Here is a 17,235-nt window from a genome sequence, read left to right as displayed (position 1 = left end):
AACCATCTCCCAACACAAGATATCCTCCCAACCATTGAGAACGAAGTTGATCTTTGGGTAAAGGTAGGCCTCGACACCGTTGTATCCGGAATTGACAACACACATAGTTCATGGGGCGTGCTACGCAGCCGGGTCGTGAGCCGTCAGATTTGCCGCATCAAGCGATCGAGCGTGCCCCACCATTGCAACACAAGTCTTGTCGCAGAATTATTTCCGCGACACAAGTCTTGTTGCAGAATTTTTTTTGTAACAGTTGTTTTGTTGCATTTTTTTTGCAACCGAGTTCTTGTTGCAAATTTTCTTTTTTACAACCGAGGTCTTGTTGCAGAAAAATTTCGCAAGAGAAGTTTTGTTGCAGAGTGTAGAACCATCATAGACCACAACACCACATATATTTCAGAAATATACCTCATATTGCAGAAGGGCGTTCAACAAAGGATGTTATGCGGGCTCTCACTTGGACACGTGTAATGCAGGGGAGGTGGCGGACGCTGCCGCTGTGATCCGCCGGGTGATGACAAGAGTTTCCCATAGTTCATTGTTTTTGTTAGTTAGCTGTAACCCAAATGTCTTGCTCGTGTTTTTGTTCTTCTTAATGTGTAATATTCGGGTTGAATTTTCCACGATCACCCGCTGGCAATAGATGGCTTGCCAAGGCCTTCTTTGACCAAAACAATGGACTGTACTTCCTCAGTTTGGGTTTATAAGTCTCCTTTGTATTTTGGTCAAACTTTGAACATAAATTTGATTAGCCAAATATAAGTTAGAAACCACAAAATCTATATATTTGGACTCGTATATTTGAAATAAGTTTCAAATGATATTATTGTTAATAAATAGGACATATATTTTATTAATTAAATTTACATTCAAAGTTTCACACAAAATACAAAGGGACTAATAAACATGGACGAGGAGAGTAGCAAAACAAGCTAATTGAACTTCTGGCAACCGCAAACTTCATAATGGCACCTCGCAGAATGAACAATATAGATATTTTTCTTCTTCTTCATTCTTCAATTGTTTGGCCGGGTTTATGTTGCTAGGAGAAAATACTCCTCAAGTGGATGAGCTACAATAATTTGGTTCATTTAATGATTGTACTCGAGTTTATCTCAAGCTGGTCCAGCAATTTGTTGTTTGCATATGCCCACAGGTGGTAGGTATAGTACTCCGGAAGAAAAGATTCGGCGATGGCAACGCACGTCCTTCCGTCTGCTGCACGCCTTGTCCGAAATCAGAGCTTCTTCTATATTTCCTTGTCACTGTCGATTTGCAGGCGCATTTTCTTAATAGGTTCAGGCATTGCATTTCTTTCTCTGAATTTGCTACCCTGGTTTATTTTTTGTACCTAAACGGACACAGGAGGCACAAATGCTCCGGTAACCAAATGGAGACAGGAGGCACAAATGCTCCGGTAAGCCTTCACGTGCAACCTTATTATAATCGGCAGAAATGAATTAAAAACTGGTGGAAACTAACAAGAAAATAGAAAAAAAAAAGGATTTATTCAGGTCGATCTAGCCATGTTCATTTGGTACAGTCTTCAACTCCTCATTGTACGGCGGCGTCACCAAGATCGGAACATCACGTGCAGTTGGTGTCAGCCGGGGTGGTCTGGGGCTGGCGTGGCCGGGCGCTTCGCTGCCAGCTCCGGTCGTCCCGTGGTGATCGTGGCGGCAGCCCATCCTCCTGGTGGTGCGGCGCTTCGCTGCCAGCTCCGGTCGTCCCGTGGTGATCGTGGCGGCGGCCCATCCTCCGGTCGTCCTTTCGCGGTTTCTTCGGTTGTTTTTTTTCTAGAAAATACATGCGTCCAACTTTATAAATAAAGCCATAAGGCAGGTAGCAAACACACATAGGTTCGAACCACACAACCAGCCAGACCCCAACCATGGGTCATACAAGAGAAAGTTAAAACAAGGGTACATAGCTCCCTAGCCAGTACACGGCACGCATGCCGGAAAGTTTACTGCCCAAAAGAAACTAGCCAGCGACGCGCAAACCAACTAAGCATCCTGCTCTTGTCTGCATAGATTAGACGCCGAGGCCCGAACTTTGGAGATCAACACAGATAGTGCATCCTGGTCGTCCACCTTAGTCAATGATTTCCACTGCTGCAAGAGAGCACACGATTTAAATAAGCAATCAGCAGGTTTAGCCGGAAACACATGATCAATAGTAAATTTGTTCCTAGTCGTCCAGAGGGACCAACATAAAGCTCCCAGGCCCACCCAAAAGATACGTCTGGTAACGCCGGACAAATTATTATCCAGAGCCCGAAGCTCAGAGAACGAAGCAGGGTCGCAGGCTACATGAAGCCACTCTCTAACGCAACTCCAGATGAGCTTAGCCAAGACACAGTGGAAGAAGATATGAGCCGTATCCTCCAAATCACCACACAAAGCACAGAACTGTGAGTCCGGACCATTCCTCTTACGAATTTGGTCAGCCGAAGGCAACCGGCCCCTGAAAGCTTGCCGTAAAAAAATCTTAACCTTAGGAGGGATCCGGGCTTTCCAGATCTGAGAGAAACGGTTAGTAGGAGTGCCACCAATAAGCTTAGAATAAAGCGATTTTAACCGAAAAGCGCCCAGAAGCAATGTGCGGCCAAATCACCGAGTCCAAATTCGCCGAGAGCGTGGGGAAGAAGGCAGTAAGACGTTGCCAATCTTCAAACTCTTTAGGCGACAAGGACCGGCGAAAGGCCAGGTTCCACCCATGGGCAGCCGGCTCCGCAATAGAGATATCCAGGTCAGGGGAGTAAGAGAATAAGGTAGGGAAGGTCACGAGAGCGGTGAATCTCCACACCACCAATCCAGCAAAAATCTAATGGAGGAGCCACCCCCACTACAAACTTAACGTGCGCCTGGAAAAGAGGCCTAACTTTCACCAAGGCCTTCCAAAACTGAGAACCACCACGTGAGTTAGCAAACATCGGGCTAGAGAGAGGAAAATATTTGGCCTTAAGTATGGAGAACCATAAGGGTTGATCCCCACCACTCATAATTTTCCACCACCATTTAATCATAAGACATTGGTTCATGATGGTAGTGTTAATAATACCCAACCCTCCAAGGTTTTTGGGCCTGCACATCAGCTTCCATTTAACGAAACGATATTTGCGACGATTATCAGCAGCGTTCCAATAAAAAGCCCCACGGTGCATATCAAAGCCAGCATGGGTACCTCCCGAGAGTAGATAAAAGCCCATCAAGAACATGGGAAGGGAGGTCAGACATGCATTGATCAATGCCACTTTACCCGCGTTGGTATTGTATCTCCCACGCCAGGGCAGGACCCTGTTGCCTACCTTGGTTACCACCGGGGCAAAATCCTTCGCATGAAGCACGTCCGGTGATATGGGGAGGCCCAAATACTTGAAAGGAAAGGACCCTAGCTTACAGTTAAGAAGATGAGCCACCCGCAGGGCTTCATTGTCATCCACACGAGTGACAATAACCTCACTCTTCGCAAAATTGATCTTAAGGCCCGACATAGCTTCGAAGCAGAGGAGGATGAATTTGAGATTAGCGAGGCAGGAATCATTCAAATCGACCATAATAATTGTGTCTTCCGCATACTGAAGGTGGGTAATCCCTTCAGGGATAAGATGAGAAATGACCGGAGAGATATGCCCATGGTTAGCTGCTCTGGAGAGGATACGAGATGGGGCATCCGCCACAAAATTAAACAAGATGGGAGATGCAGGATCGCATTGCCGTAGGCCCCTACCATTGGCAAAATACTTACTAACCTCACCGTTCACAGAAATGGCAGTGTGGCCTCCCGAGACCATCTGCATGATTCTATGGACAAAGGGCCCCTCAAACCCTTTAGCCAGAAGAACCCTTCTCAAAAAAGGCCAGCTCACCGAGTCGTACGCCTTCTCAAAATCAAGCTTTAGAATCACGGCTTTCGACTTATGAATTTTGAGGTCGTACACTATTTCATGCAAGCAAAGGATCCCATCCAAGATGAATCGGCCTTTAATAAAGGCGGATTGAAAGGGGCTGATGGTACGATGAGAAATGGGGGAAAGGCGCGTAGCGAACCCTTTTGCAGGGAACTTAGCGAAATTGTTAATGGGAGCAATAGGTCAAAACTGCGTGATCAAGTCAGCTCCTTTGACTTTAGGAATGAGAGTAATGACAACATACTTAATACGAGAGATGTCCACCGTCCCCAGGCAGAAACCTTGGATGGTCTTACAGACGAGCTCCCGCAACTGCGGCCAGAATTTTTTTAAAAGGGAATAGAGAAACCATCTGGCCCCGAGACAGCGTTCGTGTTGGCCGAGCTAATCACCTTCCAAATTTCCTCATCAGATAAGGGAACCATTAATTCCGCATTTTCACCAGAGGATATCCTACTATTAGCATCCCAAAAATCAGAAGAAAAGGTAAGGCCAGAGTCTTGTTTGGGCCCTAGAAGAGAAGAAAAAAACCCAACAATGTGGTTCATAATGAGAGATTGGTCTGTAGTCCTGACACCATCAATGATAAGGCTATCAATGAAACACCTCCGTCTCCTACCATTAGCAATCGCAAAGAAATAGGCCGTCATAGCGTCGCCTTTCAAGGTCCAGTTAAGGGAGCCGCGCTGGCGCCAGTAGATTTCCGCCTGTTGATGCAACTGCATCAAGGCTTCTTCCAAGGAATAACAAGTGGACCATTGAGAAGCACTAAGCCCAGAAAGATCCGTAGAGTGGTCCAAAGCCCGGAGCGATTCAAGAGCATCTTTTTCCTTGCGCTGATCAGCTGCCCTATTACGGGACCAGCCTCTTAAAAATTTGCGCAGCTCATATGAGCATTTGTGCCAATCATCCATGGGGCCAAAGGTCCGGCAGGGATTATTTAGAAAGTTAGAAATCTTGGTGGCCAGCAAATCAATAAACCCATCCACAAGAAGCCAGGAAGCATCAAATTGAAAGCGGGATGAAGTCAGAGATGAATTAAAGCCCGCATCTACAACCAGGGGAACATGATCAGACCCAACCGCGAGTCTAGCTTTCAATGAGGCACGAGGGAAGAGGGAATCCCATCTATCACAGACAAAGACCCGATGCAGCACCGACCGGACAGGATTAATCTGATGATTTGACCAAGTGAAACGAGCCCCCACCCTAGGAAGCTCACGAATCGCACAATTACTAATGAACGCATTAAAGGCATTGGCAAGAGGCCAGGAGAAATTGAGATTATTTTTATCGGCCGGAGAACGCAAGAGATTGAAATCACCACCAATCAATAAAGGAATATTACAAGACTCGATCTTATTAGAAAGCTCATCAAGAAAAATAGGCGCAAGTGAATGATCAGTGGGGCCATAGACCACTAGACATTCCCATAAAGTATTTAACTGACGATGGTGAACCACCACACTAGCCCAAAATATGCCATGGTCAAAAGTAATGAAGTCAAACACATCCCGTTTAGACCCAATCAAAATACCCCCAGAGTGGCCCGAGGCAGGAAGAAAATGCCAGACAAATCTGTCCATGCCTGCAACCGCAGACAACTTAGAGGGAGAGAAGGATTCCTTAAAAGTCTCAACTAGCCCTAAAATGTCAATGTTATCCCCGCAAACCAAATCATGAATCTGGTCTCGACGCCCCCTAGCGGTGAAACCCCTAACATTCCAGAAAAGTGCTTTCATTTACAGGAAAGATTTTTAATGTGGAGACTAGACCTGCACGGGGCCAAACAGGTTTTAGATCGCTTGGTCGGACCCTTCTTCACTTGGGTGGGTGGGGGGGGGGGACTGGCCACAACCTTGTGCTGCTCCATCATCCCCCACTGGCCCCTGGGCCGCAACGGCGCTAGCAGAGGCCGCGGCCTCCTTCGCCTTGGCAATAGCCGCTTGGGCAACTTCATTCGCCCTAATGACAAAGAGAAAACGAGACGGAGAGCCAAACCCCGGGTCGACGGACACACCAACGTCCGACAAGATGTGTAACAAGTGGTCATCCAAAAGAGCAGGTAAAACGAGACGAATGGGGGAAGAAGGAGGTGGGGAATGGGCAGGCATACCTGAAGCAGGAAGATCCCTGGCCGCAGCCCGCCTTTCAGCCCGCGCCGCCACCGACTCGCCAGATTCACGCACGCGACGCCCCTTGTGCGCCGTGGACGCGGGCGACCGCAGCATCGGAGAGCGCAGAACTGGCGAGGCCGGACCCTGGCCGGAACCCGAAGCAGCCCCCAGATCCTTGTCCAGACAAGGAACCAGGCCCGTCATGGATTGCTTGGAACCAGAAGAGGCCCTGCTCTTAGCTGAGAACTTTCTGACGGAGGTTTTCTTCTTCTTCTTAGATGCAGGTCCAGTGGAGCGAGGAGGAGACACAGGTAGATCTTCAATCCCAGAAAATGAAGGTGATTGCGGTCGAGCAGGAAGGTTGGAGCAAACACCAGAGATCGGTGTGCCTTTGCTAGCAGGATTCCCAAGGGGGGCCTTGTCCATCGCCTGATTGGCACCTGCATCCTTCTGAGCTTCATCAACCGGGGCATTGGCCTTAAACAATTCCTGCTCTTCAGGCTCCAGTCCATCCCATTCAGACTGGGTGAAACAAGGGTCGGTACCTCCACTTGGGTTCTGCCCACCAGCCAAACCATCTCCCTGCTTATCATCAGGATCAGCCGAGTTGGAAGGAGGAGGCGGAGATGGAGCCTGGAAAGCATCAACACCTTTGACCCGAACCCGCAGTCGAACACCCTCAGAAGACGGGAACACATCCACAGCACCATGCACACAGACAGGATCAACGCACCAAATACTGAGGTGCACCGGGCCAACCTTACCCAAAGATTCAGAATCAACTTCCACAGGCTTGCCAATGAGAGTCCCAAACGCCATCATGAACTCAGCCGTTCGCAAACCCACTGGCACATCATCTACTAGCACCCACGTCTTGGACAGAGGACCAACCACCTTCGCACCACATGTGGCCGCCTTAACTGAGACAACCAGCTGGTTGAGAGGTAAAGTGAAGCTCATACACGAAGAAATCATCCATAAACACTCCTTTGAGGGAAACACCACCACAAATTCAAACTCCGAAAGCTGGCGCACCTGCCAGTCCCATCCCTCCTCATCCCAAATCCTCAAACCTTCCAAAAGAGTCTACGGAGAGATCTTTTGGTCGCGGACGGAGATGATAGCCGCATTAGAGAGCGAGGGCGCAGCCACAACCACAGGCACATCAGAATCAAGGGCAAAGAAAGAACATCCTGGAAGACTGGTCCCGAAATGCACAAAGGAGGGATTCTTGGTGCGGTTGCGACAATCAACAATCAGGTGTCCATCTGAGCGGCAAATGAGACAGAAGGGCGGATTGAACCATCTGGGCTGGAAATGGCCCGGTCTATGGCATGCAAAGCATGTAAGAGAAGGAGATGGGTTTGGAACAGCTGAGTGTTGGAGGGGAGGAGGAGGCGGGGGAGGGGGGAGAAGACCATCTCCAAGGCCGGCGGAAGAGGAGCCCGGACCAAAGGGCAGACCACGACGATCTCTGACCTGCGCGGAGGAGGAGCCAGAGCCGAAGCGCTGAGCAGGGCGGGAGGTAGCGCCAGCAGCAAAGGAGCGAGGAGGCGCCCGCGGCGGAGCCACTGGGCCCCGGAGCGGAGCCTGACGCAGCGCCGACGAGGAGGAACCACCAGCAGCCGAAGCAGCAGCAGCCTCCCACGGATCCGGAACCGCCGCAGCCGCGCCACCAGATCCGGGCAGAGCCACCCCAGATCCAGCGGCCGACCGCGCCTGCTCGTCGCGCTGGAGCCACTCCGGCCCAGCCGCCCACGCCTCACGCTCGCGCTCCACCTCGCGCGCCACGCGACCAGCCTCCAGCTTGGAGCGAAGCTCGGCCTCGTACGCCAGATCCACCCTAGATCCCGGCGAATCATCACGACGACGCTTGCTGCCCGAGAGGGCCTCCTTGGAGGATCCCCCGGACTTGTCCATGGAGAGGGCCTCCGCGAAGGACAGGAGGAGGGGAGGGGGAGGAGAGGTGGATCTGAGGGAAGTTGCGGATGGGACGACGCGCTCTACGAATGTCAGCGGCGGAAGCCGGAAACCCTAGGAGGGGGGAAGGGAGCCACGCCGCACCCATAAATACCCAGAGCAAGCCAGCCCAACTGGGTCGGATCAGGTAATTGGGCCGGGGGGAAGGGAGCGGGTGGGGCAGTGGCCATGACCAACTGCCCCGGGGCCATGGAACAGAGGGGAAAAGCTGCTAACGAAGAAAGGACCGGCGGCCCAGCCCGTTCCAACCCAGGAGCAGCAAGGCCCACCAAGCCCCGCGCCCCCACGTCAGCCACAGACCGGGCCAGATCTAGGGTTTTCCCGACGCACACCACCGCACCCATCGCCGAAGCCGCCGCAACCGGAGAGGTGGAGACGGGGCGGCGACCTCGGGCGGAGACCCCGGGCCATCACCAACCACCGCAGCGATGGAGTGGAAGGAGCCAAGGATGCCACGAGCAGGAGACGGGGACGAGTACCTACCAGCTTTGCGCCAGCGATGACCGACACGCAGCCACCCCGAAGACCCAACAGGCGAAGCCATCGGCCTACCCCGGCCCCCCGGAGCAAACTTCCCAACACGGCCCGGCGCCCGGACAGCCGGCACCACCGACGCCACAACGGACTCAACGACCCCCTCCGAATCAGAGTCCAGATCCTCTGCATCCCCCAAAGCCCAGAACCGAGACCCAGAGAACTCCGATGACACAACCGGGCGGCCCGCCGCGGTCGAAGATCCAGGGAGATCCACCAGCAAGCCAAGCGACGAGGGGGTCGACGGAAGAGACAAGGAGGAAACAAGCAGCGAAGGGGATCCATGGGGGGAGGCGGGATCTAGGGAAGAAGAGAGCGGGGAGCGGGGAGGAGAGGGGGGGAGGGAGAGAACCCATCAGAGGTTTTCGTATGCTTCTTCCGTTGTTTTGCCGCCGGCTGCGCGTCGACGGTCGACGGCGTCGCTGTGCCGTGCGCTGCTAGCATCTGCTGGTTGGTTCGTGAGCGGCACCGCCTAGGTGCCCTGGCTCGTGCGTCGTTCGTCGAGTGGTGGTCGTGAGAGCATTTTGAGCTGGACCGACCTCTTCAAATTGCTCCATTTTTTTGGAGATGGAGAGTTCACACACTATCCAAACATTCTTTTAGTCGGACCCTATAAACCTAGTGCAATTGTCTGATATGTTCCGCGCCTCAAATCAAAGCTCATACGTGAAGCAGAAATGAAGCGTTTGGACGTGTTCGTCACGTCGGACCCGACACATTGAACCCATCCTCCCAAATAGATCCTCACCCCCTTTGCCCCAGGCCCGCCCTCTTGTTCTCTGCTCTGTCCTTGTCCGCGTCGCACCCTGCCCACCCTCTACCCCAACTCCGATGTTGTCCCCCGCTTGCCTTGAACACGATCGCCACCCTGGTATGTCCTACTCCGCCTGCCCTACACCTTGCCCACCATGTGTTCGAGGAAATGTCCAAGTTTTTTTAAGTCTTTTTGGTACTTTGTAGGGACAAGATGGATTCGCTGGAGGATGAGTTTGTTCACCCCGAATGTTGAGGAGTTCATTGAATTGTTGTCGGTGGGCATCGATGATGATGGCAGTGAAGAGTTGATGATGATGAGCATCCTCGAACAAATATGGTATAACTGGAGATGTCGTTGATGAGATCGTTCAGATGGGAGTGAGCACATGCATTGACGTGATGTTGAGATTTGTCTTTGTGGTGGTGAAGGTGTTTGGATCGAAGTACTTGAGAGAACCAAATATCAAGGATACAAAAAGACATTTAGCAATTGGAGCAACAGAAGGCTTTCCTAGTATGCTCGGTTTAGTTGATTGCATGAGGTGGCAATGGCAGAAGTGGCCGATAGGTTTGTGTGGGCAATACCAAGGTAATACCAAATATGTCATCATCAGACTTGAAGTTGTGGATTTGACATGGTTTCTTTGGCATGTCAGGATCTTAGACGACATCAATGTGCCTCAGCGATGTGCTGTTTAAGAGACTTTGTGATGGGATGCTCTGTCGTGCAATTACGCCATCAACGAGCATGGCTACACCATGTGGTACGACCTTACCGGTGGTATCTATCCTTGATGGGCCGAGTTTATGAAGACTACTCTCGAGGCCCAAGGTAACAAAATGTCTCTTTGCACAAACGCAAGAAGCTGCTAGGAAGGATATGGAGAGGGAGTTTGGTGTGCTCTAAGCTCGCGAGACATTGTTGGATGTGATGACTTTTTGTGTATTTTTTTTGAATAACTTTTTGTGTGATCTTGAACATGGTTGTGGAGGATGATGGTGACATTGCTCTCACCATACTTTTGATTTTGAGAGGCCTTGAGTACATGTCCTGCTCACTTGACAAGATGTAGAGCAAGTTGTCAACTTTCTAGAGATGAATCGACAACTTCGAGATCAATATGTGCATGTGCAACTACTCAATGATCTTGTGGAGCATATGTGGATTCATGTTGTAAATCACTAGTTTTATGTTTGAAGTTTATTTTTTTAAAATTTGAAATATTTATTTTTGAATTAGTTTGTGATATTTTCATTGTTTGAAGTATTCCTATCATTGAATGATCTATGTACATGGGAACACATGGAAATAAGATTTTGGATATGGGAGGCAATATTGCTCGGGCGGACAAACGAGGCTCGGTCGGCTTCTATCCGTGAACATGTCCGAATGCGTTCGTGAGCATAGAAGTAGTCAAATTAGCCCAGTCCAATTGAAGATGCTCTAAGTGGCGGACTTAAGATCTCACTTCCAGAGTGCCACAGTTTACATATATCATTTATAGACAACATAATTTCAACACATTGGTTCGGAATGTGTAAAAAATACAATACACGTAATATTCTTAAGAAACACAGTACAAACGCAAATGCTCACAATATGCAGGTACATTCATCTCTAGGAATGCACACACGCATGTTCTACCTCTATAAGTATCTCCTACAGAATGTGTCGACAAATCTTGAGATTGTAGAACTAAGCACCTCAGTTGTGGTGGTTGGGTGATGCTTTATGCGTATCGAAAAGCATCCGATTTTATGTAAAAATTATCTAAGTATAAATAAATATCGTCCAGTTTGTTTAAATATCCATAGAATTTGTTCACTTTCGTTAAATTTCTTTTGAAATGTAACTGAATATATGTGGCTACGCTTGGATGGCCGGCTCCCGCATCAGTATTGGTGAACTTATCCCTAGTCTGCGGACGGATGCAGTGTCTGGTTTAAAGATTAGTGTTGGAGATGACCTTATGTTGCGACCGGCAGGGGATGTAGCGGTGTACGGTGGTGCACCATTAAGGATGCGAGTGGCGCATGGTTCCGAAGCCGGCGGTCAGGACGTCATCAACTTGCTTCTCTCCCAAAGCAGAAGCATCAAACTCCTCCATTCTTTGCAGAGTTGGATTTCTCTTTTTTTTGGAGGAATTTGTGTCTTGTACGATTGTGTGGATGGCATCGGGCCGTTGGTTGTGGTCTTGTCTTGAGTGCAAAACCTTATAATCGGCAGAAATGAATAAATAAATACATGTGGAAATTAGTCTGAAAATAGAAATAGGAAAAGGATTTGTCCAGGTCGATCTAGCAATATGTTCATATCTAGGACAGTCTTCAACTCTTCATTGGACGGCAGGGTCACCAAAATATCAACATCACGTGCGGTTAGTGTCAGCAAAAACTCCTCCCGATTAAGTAAAACCGGGGGGTGGGTTTCATTTCACATCGATCCATCTGCTTGCCCAACATCTCCTGAGATGGCAGTTTACTTGGTTATGAAAGAAATTCATCGCTGTCAGCCATTGTTGACATGACAGGAACCCTGAAACTGTAGGAGACCGGGACGGACAGACAGTGACCTAGCTTAAACTAGAACTAGAGTTGGAACAAGAACGGGGAGTCGCTCTAAAAAGAACACTAAAAGAAGCTACAGTTTGCAGGTCAGAGGGATCATTTCTCAGCTCTTTCGTGCTAGACTATTGTATAAGTAAAACCGGAGAAGTTCTCCCTCCGGTTTCAAAAAGGAAAACCCCGGCCAAGTTCATCTAGGAGTTGGCCAGTATATATATAAGTAGTCTTCTATAAACAAAAGTCACGAAGACAAGTTTGGTGTCGTCAGTGAGAGTTGTATCTCGCGACAAACTACAACAAACATCCATGGTTTGGTGAATTGGATATCTTTTTTGAGGCTTAAAGAGGTGCTTACCATGCATAGGTATCTCACTGGGCAAGGATAGGTGGAGTATTTATGCAGGTTTATCTATATGCAGATCGGGATCTACGTGCTAGCTCGGCACCTCACATGCCTTCCACCGCGAACTTGCTGTGATCGACACGCGCGCAGCATGATTCCGCCGGTCTCGTCACCTAACACATGCCGCTGCGGGCATGAACCGCGACAAGGAGGAAAATAATGACGAAGAAGAGAAAAACCAGTGTGGTCTCCAAGCTGTTCGTTTTCCCTGTAGCTAGCTACAGGCCTGCTGTTTTTCAGCGCAGCATCAAAAGCATGAAATTTCTCAGGCTGCGAATGGCACCTATACAGTACTCCCTCCGTTCGAAATTACTTGTTGCAGAAATGGATGTATCTAGACGTATTTTAGTTCTAGATACATCCATTTTCGAGACAAGTAATTCCGAACGGAGGGAGTACTAGACAAGATACGCATCGCCTCCTCGATCAAACGGTGAAAGAAAAGTTTTGGCGCTTTTCTGCTGTGATCGAACAGTACGGGGCGATGGAATCAAACGGAGCGCCAGAATTACCCAACTTGGGCTAAGCGGCCATTTTCCCCTTGTCCATTTCTGCCTGTTCTCTTGCGCTTTTCTTCGCTGCCTGCAAGCCTGAAACGATGGGATCCACAGGAAAGAAAGGAGGGAAGATCGGTGAAAACCTCTAGCTAGTCGTAGTAGTATCCGTAGACACGTCACTGGGACAGATCCCAATCATACGAGCAAGAGGCACGGACGCCTCGTCGTTGCACCACGCGCGCATGAGTCCAACGCATGCAGTTGCAGGCCCGTCTGGTGGATGGTTTGCTTCATCATCCTTCCTCTTGTTCCGACGCTGGAGGGAAATTCCAATTCTGAAAGGGACGCGTGACGTTGCCGACTGCTTTTCCTGAGACGCAATTTCGAGATATACGATACGACCGTAGTGCGTAGCGTTGTGCGATGTTTTGGTATCCTGTGGCTCAAGGCTGCCTCATAAACGGAAGGCAGTCTGAAGAGAAGATGTGGATTACTGAGTAGTTGGGGTGCAAATCGACCGGCAGGGCAATCAAACTGAAAGCATTGTCTCCTTTCGCATATGTTAACGTTTTCTTCTGAAACAGATACCTTGACGTTTAGTCTCTGAATCGAATCTTTGATGATATGGTTTCTTACTGAATCCTTGTGCAGACTAGTACTAGCGGTTGTCGCCCACCGCTGTAACTTGCGTCGAGATAAGAAGGGCGCATGTAGCACGGTCCCTTTCGTCCCCACCAACGGAGACAAGGAAAATATCTGCTCCTAGTTTTATTTCCACTTTCTTGACAGGAAGAGGAAGGCCTCATGAGTCATCACTAGCTTAATTAAAATCAAATTACGCTTGCGTCGCCTGCTAGAGGTTTAAAAATATAATCAGGCGGTGCCTCCACCCATTGAGCAGGGGTGTTAGCACTACCCCATTGAAGTGAAGCCAATTTTGAAAATAGAATAACGAGACCTAAACAGTAGCGGCCTCACTCGGGCATCTATAACGTGGACCCTCAAATAATCCGCAAACATAGGTGTCCGGACGCTGCAAGTTGTTCGTACACGAACACGTTGACGTGTACCCTCAACGCCAGAGATGATGCACAACAACTCACGTCGAAAGAGACCTGACCAGAAGAGCGATACGCAGAATATCCAGGCGCTTTTGTATACCCGAAGCCTGCTTGCCCGGCAGGGACCCCGTCAAGGCTCGCAGCGGATATAGGATGCTCCAGGTTGATTCGCTCCCCCCTAGAGCGTCTTGAATCAGCAGCCCTCCGACGGGGAGGACTTACGAAGGAACGAGAATAATGATAAGGGTAGAAGGAAAAAATAAGTTAACAAAAATGTAAAAATAATAAGAAGAATAAAAGTGTAATCGATAGATTGAATCGATTGGTGTTGTTCAATCGACCGTCACCTCTTGTATATATATGAGGCGGGTGAATTTTCCGTACAAGCAAATGACTCATCTAGGCTTTCCTTACAGGAAAAATACATCAATTCACACCCTAAAGCCCTAGCTCTAGTCTAACTCTGAACTTAGTTCGGATCTGTTCCATACTTCTGTCCTGCTCCTTGTTTTGGCCGTCGAGATTGCATACGAACTCGGATCGAGATGGTCCGAACATCAAATTTGTGCACTCGACGAGACAAACAATTCTCGTGTTTATCGCTTTTCCATATAAGACAATCTTGAACAATTCTCGAAATTTGTCAAGCGGCAGGCTGGGATGTTTGGTTCTTGTCATGACTTTGTAGGTTGCATACTAACTCGAATCATGCTGACTTCAAAAGCAAAGTTGTACGTCTCAATGATATACATAACTTCCGTGTTGAGCACTTCTTCGTTTCACGCAATCTTCAGGGCGTTCTGGTACAGGTCTTCATATATTGTCTTTCGAGTCCTCGAGCCATCAGCACGACCAGCTGGTTAGCCCGATTGTGGTATGGCTCGGTGCTAAGCATGATGACTTGCCGAGTAGGTATAGCAACATTCTGTGAGGAACACGGCGGCCTTCATACCGACTGGGCATAGCAGTAGTCGGATGGAACCTGTTAGCTGAGACATGGTGACATGCCAACTGGAACATGGAACATGCCGAATCGATGAGCATGTCGATTTTTATTTATTTTTATTTTTTTAAAAAGGAGGATGACCCCGGCCTCTAGGAGATGCATACGGCCACTTTATTGATTATTCTCGAGGACCTTACAAAGTATTACAACAATATGCCTGAATCCACCATCTTGGTAATATATGCCGCTACTCCTATCCATACGATGAAGGGGTGCTAGCTGGGCCACTCAGACCACTCACCTAAGCCTAACATCAAAAGCCGGAAGCCCCAGCCGAGCCACATACCGGGTCTGGGGCACAATCCGGTCAGACGCACTCGTGTGTCGTCGCCGCCATCTTCCACAGGTCCGTCTTCAGATCATATTGAGGCATCTACCTTGTCTGGCCACTCAGCCATCGACGTCACCATGACGCCAGACAGCTACTTCCTCCTGCGCGAGTCCATCCCGCGCATCGGACGCTGAGCCTCCACAGCACCATGCCGCCGATAACCGCCGCCATCAATGTGTGAGATGAAGCACCGCTCCGCCGAGTCCGGCAGGGCTGCTGAAGACCAAGCACCGTGGAAGAAGGACTCCGAGGCAGAGCACATAGGCGGCAGAGCGCCAACGCACCGCCACCAGACGAACTCCGACCACGCCACCAACCGCCGCCAAGCAACCAAAGCATCACATCCACCCCAAGCTCACCACGAACGACACCCCCAAGAGGGTGACGACGCCCGGAGCGCCGCTGTCGCTCGATCCGGCAAGGATTTGGGCTTTCGCCCGGCATACGAGCTGGGTGGAAGGAGGAGGGGAAGGAGGCAACCTGGACGGCGCCTACAAGAAGGGTACGGCGCCCTCGGGCGTCGCCGCCGTCGTGGCCAGCACTGCTGGCCTCGGATTTCTCCAGAGCCACCTCCCACCTCCAGCCGCCAAACAGGTACAACTCCGGCGACAAAGGCTGCCCAAAGCAGGACCATCGGAGGCAGCCCTGGTTGAAGTAGACGGAGCCCTTCAGATCTGGATCGGGCGCCGCCGAGACGTCCGCACCACAGCCGCCGCCTCGCCGCCCCCGCGGCCGAGGAAGAACGGCCAGCACCAACGAGCACCGGTCAGCGCAGACCCGTCATCGATCCACCAGCCGAGGCCGCCGCCACGGATCCAAAGCCCCCCGAGGAAGAACGAGGCGGCCAGATCCTCGCCGCCACCTTCACCGGCGGCCACCTCCGGTGGCGACGAGGGAGAGGAGAGGTGGGGGAGAGGGCCAGCGGCGGGCTAGGGTTACGCCGCCCGAGTCGCCCCTGCGGGAGCGACCGAGCATGTCGATTGAGACATGGAATCTTGTAACACCTTGGGAAGGCTAGACTTGGTCACTCTACCCCGTGTGCGTCTTGCACCCAAGTGTTTCCTATGTGTCTTTTGCCTCTTCTTCACGTTTCGGGTACTTCCTCGAGTGCGCTCACCCGAGTCGCCTGTCATGGCAGGAATGTCTCGTTCGGCAGGTGGTTTGTCAAAAACAAGTGTGAACACAAGCCATCCAACATGGTGCCCATCGGTCGGATTCCGCAAACCGGAGTCAAATCAGGGCAGCTTTGCAGGCGTCTGGACCGTCGCCATGTATGCGTGTGACCGCCAAGTCTCACCCCAAAACCCTCTCCGTCCAAAACATTCTCTCCGCGCGAAGTGGTCGCCGCACGTTCATTCTGACCAGGCAGCTCCAGAATGGGCGTGACTACATGCGACATTGATGTCGGCCAAGGCGAAACAACCGGACGAGTGGGCGGGGCCGCTTGCCGACAGAACAACCGAGAAGCCTGCTCCGACGCCGCTTTGAAGCCGGCTTCTCGCCCGTTCGCATGGACTCGCCTATTTAAGCACGGCTTCGGCGCCCTCCACATCGCGCCACTCCTCATCTGTCTGCGGACAAGTAGAGGCCGCCATCTGACCATCACTATTGGAGGACGCCGCGGTGTGAACGCCGCTTCGGCTCGCCGCCCAAGACCAAATCCGGCTATTTAAGCCGGCCGGCGTCCCGCAACCCTAACCCATCCACCTTCCCCCTCCGTGCCGCCAGTCTGAGCCCATCCACCTCCTCCCTCTCCCGCTCCGACGCGCTGCCCACGGTCCGACGCCCCTCCAACGCTCCGGCACTCCGCCATGGTCCGAAGCAAGATCACCTACTACGCGATGCTGACGCCCGAGCGGCGCTACGAGATCCAGCAGGAGATCCGGGCAAGGCAAGCCGCGCGTGCCGCCCGCATCGATGCCGAGTTGCCTATGGACTCGCCGGAGCCGGAGGAGGAGGAGGAGCCGGGAGAAGAGGAGAAGGAGATGGCTCCGATGAAGGTGAAGGAGGCGGAGTAGCAGGAGCCGGTGCAGTAGCTGCCGGGCTCCAACATGGAGCAGACGGAGGTGGAG

At 50.9% G+C, this 17,235-nt stretch overlaps 1 protein-coding gene and 1 long non-coding RNA gene across 2 annotated transcripts; one reads left to right on the top strand and one right to left on the bottom strand.

Moving 5' to 3' along the window:
• Positions 1 to 1,785: 1,785 nt before the first annotated feature.
• On the bottom strand, positions 1,786 to 7,765 carry LOC120962554 (uncharacterized). Its single transcript, XM_040386284.3, has 2 exons — positions 6,030 to 7,765; positions 1,786 to 2,114 (listed from the first exon to the last, which is right to left on the bottom strand). The coding sequence occupies exons 1-2, from the start codon at positions 7,003 to 7,005 to the stop codon at positions 2,095 to 2,097; spliced, it is 996 nt and encodes a 331-aa protein (XP_040242218.1). The 5' UTR covers positions 7,006 to 7,765; the 3' UTR covers positions 1,786 to 2,094.
• A 588-nt stretch (positions 7,766 to 8,353) lies between these two features.
• On the top strand, positions 8,354 to 10,518 carry LOC120962553 (uncharacterized). Its single transcript, XR_006662068.2, has 2 exons — positions 8,354 to 9,415; positions 9,505 to 10,518. It is a non-coding gene; the product is annotated as an uncharacterized lncRNA (long non-coding RNA).
• The last annotated feature ends 6,717 nt before the right edge of the window (positions 10,519 to 17,235 follow it).

This window comes from Aegilops tauschii, chromosome 4, assembly GCF_002575655.3.
Source record: "Aegilops tauschii subsp. strangulata cultivar AL8/78 chromosome 4, Aet v6.0, whole genome shotgun sequence".
NCBI lineage: Eukaryota > Viridiplantae > Streptophyta > Magnoliopsida > Poales > Poaceae > Aegilops > Aegilops tauschii.
This window is presented reverse-complemented; position numbering and strand designations above follow the sequence as displayed.

Excerpts from the sequence above, each read along its gene's own strand:
- LOC120962554 (XM_040386284.3), bottom strand. The coding sequence starts at position 7,005 with ATGATTTCTTCGTGTATGAGCTTCACTTTACCTCTCAACCAGCTGGTT. Across the intron at positions 2,115-6,029 it reads CAGGGATCTTCCTGCTTCAG|CAGTGGAAATCATTGACTAA; the intron begins GTATGCCTGCCC and ends GCTCTCTTGCAG.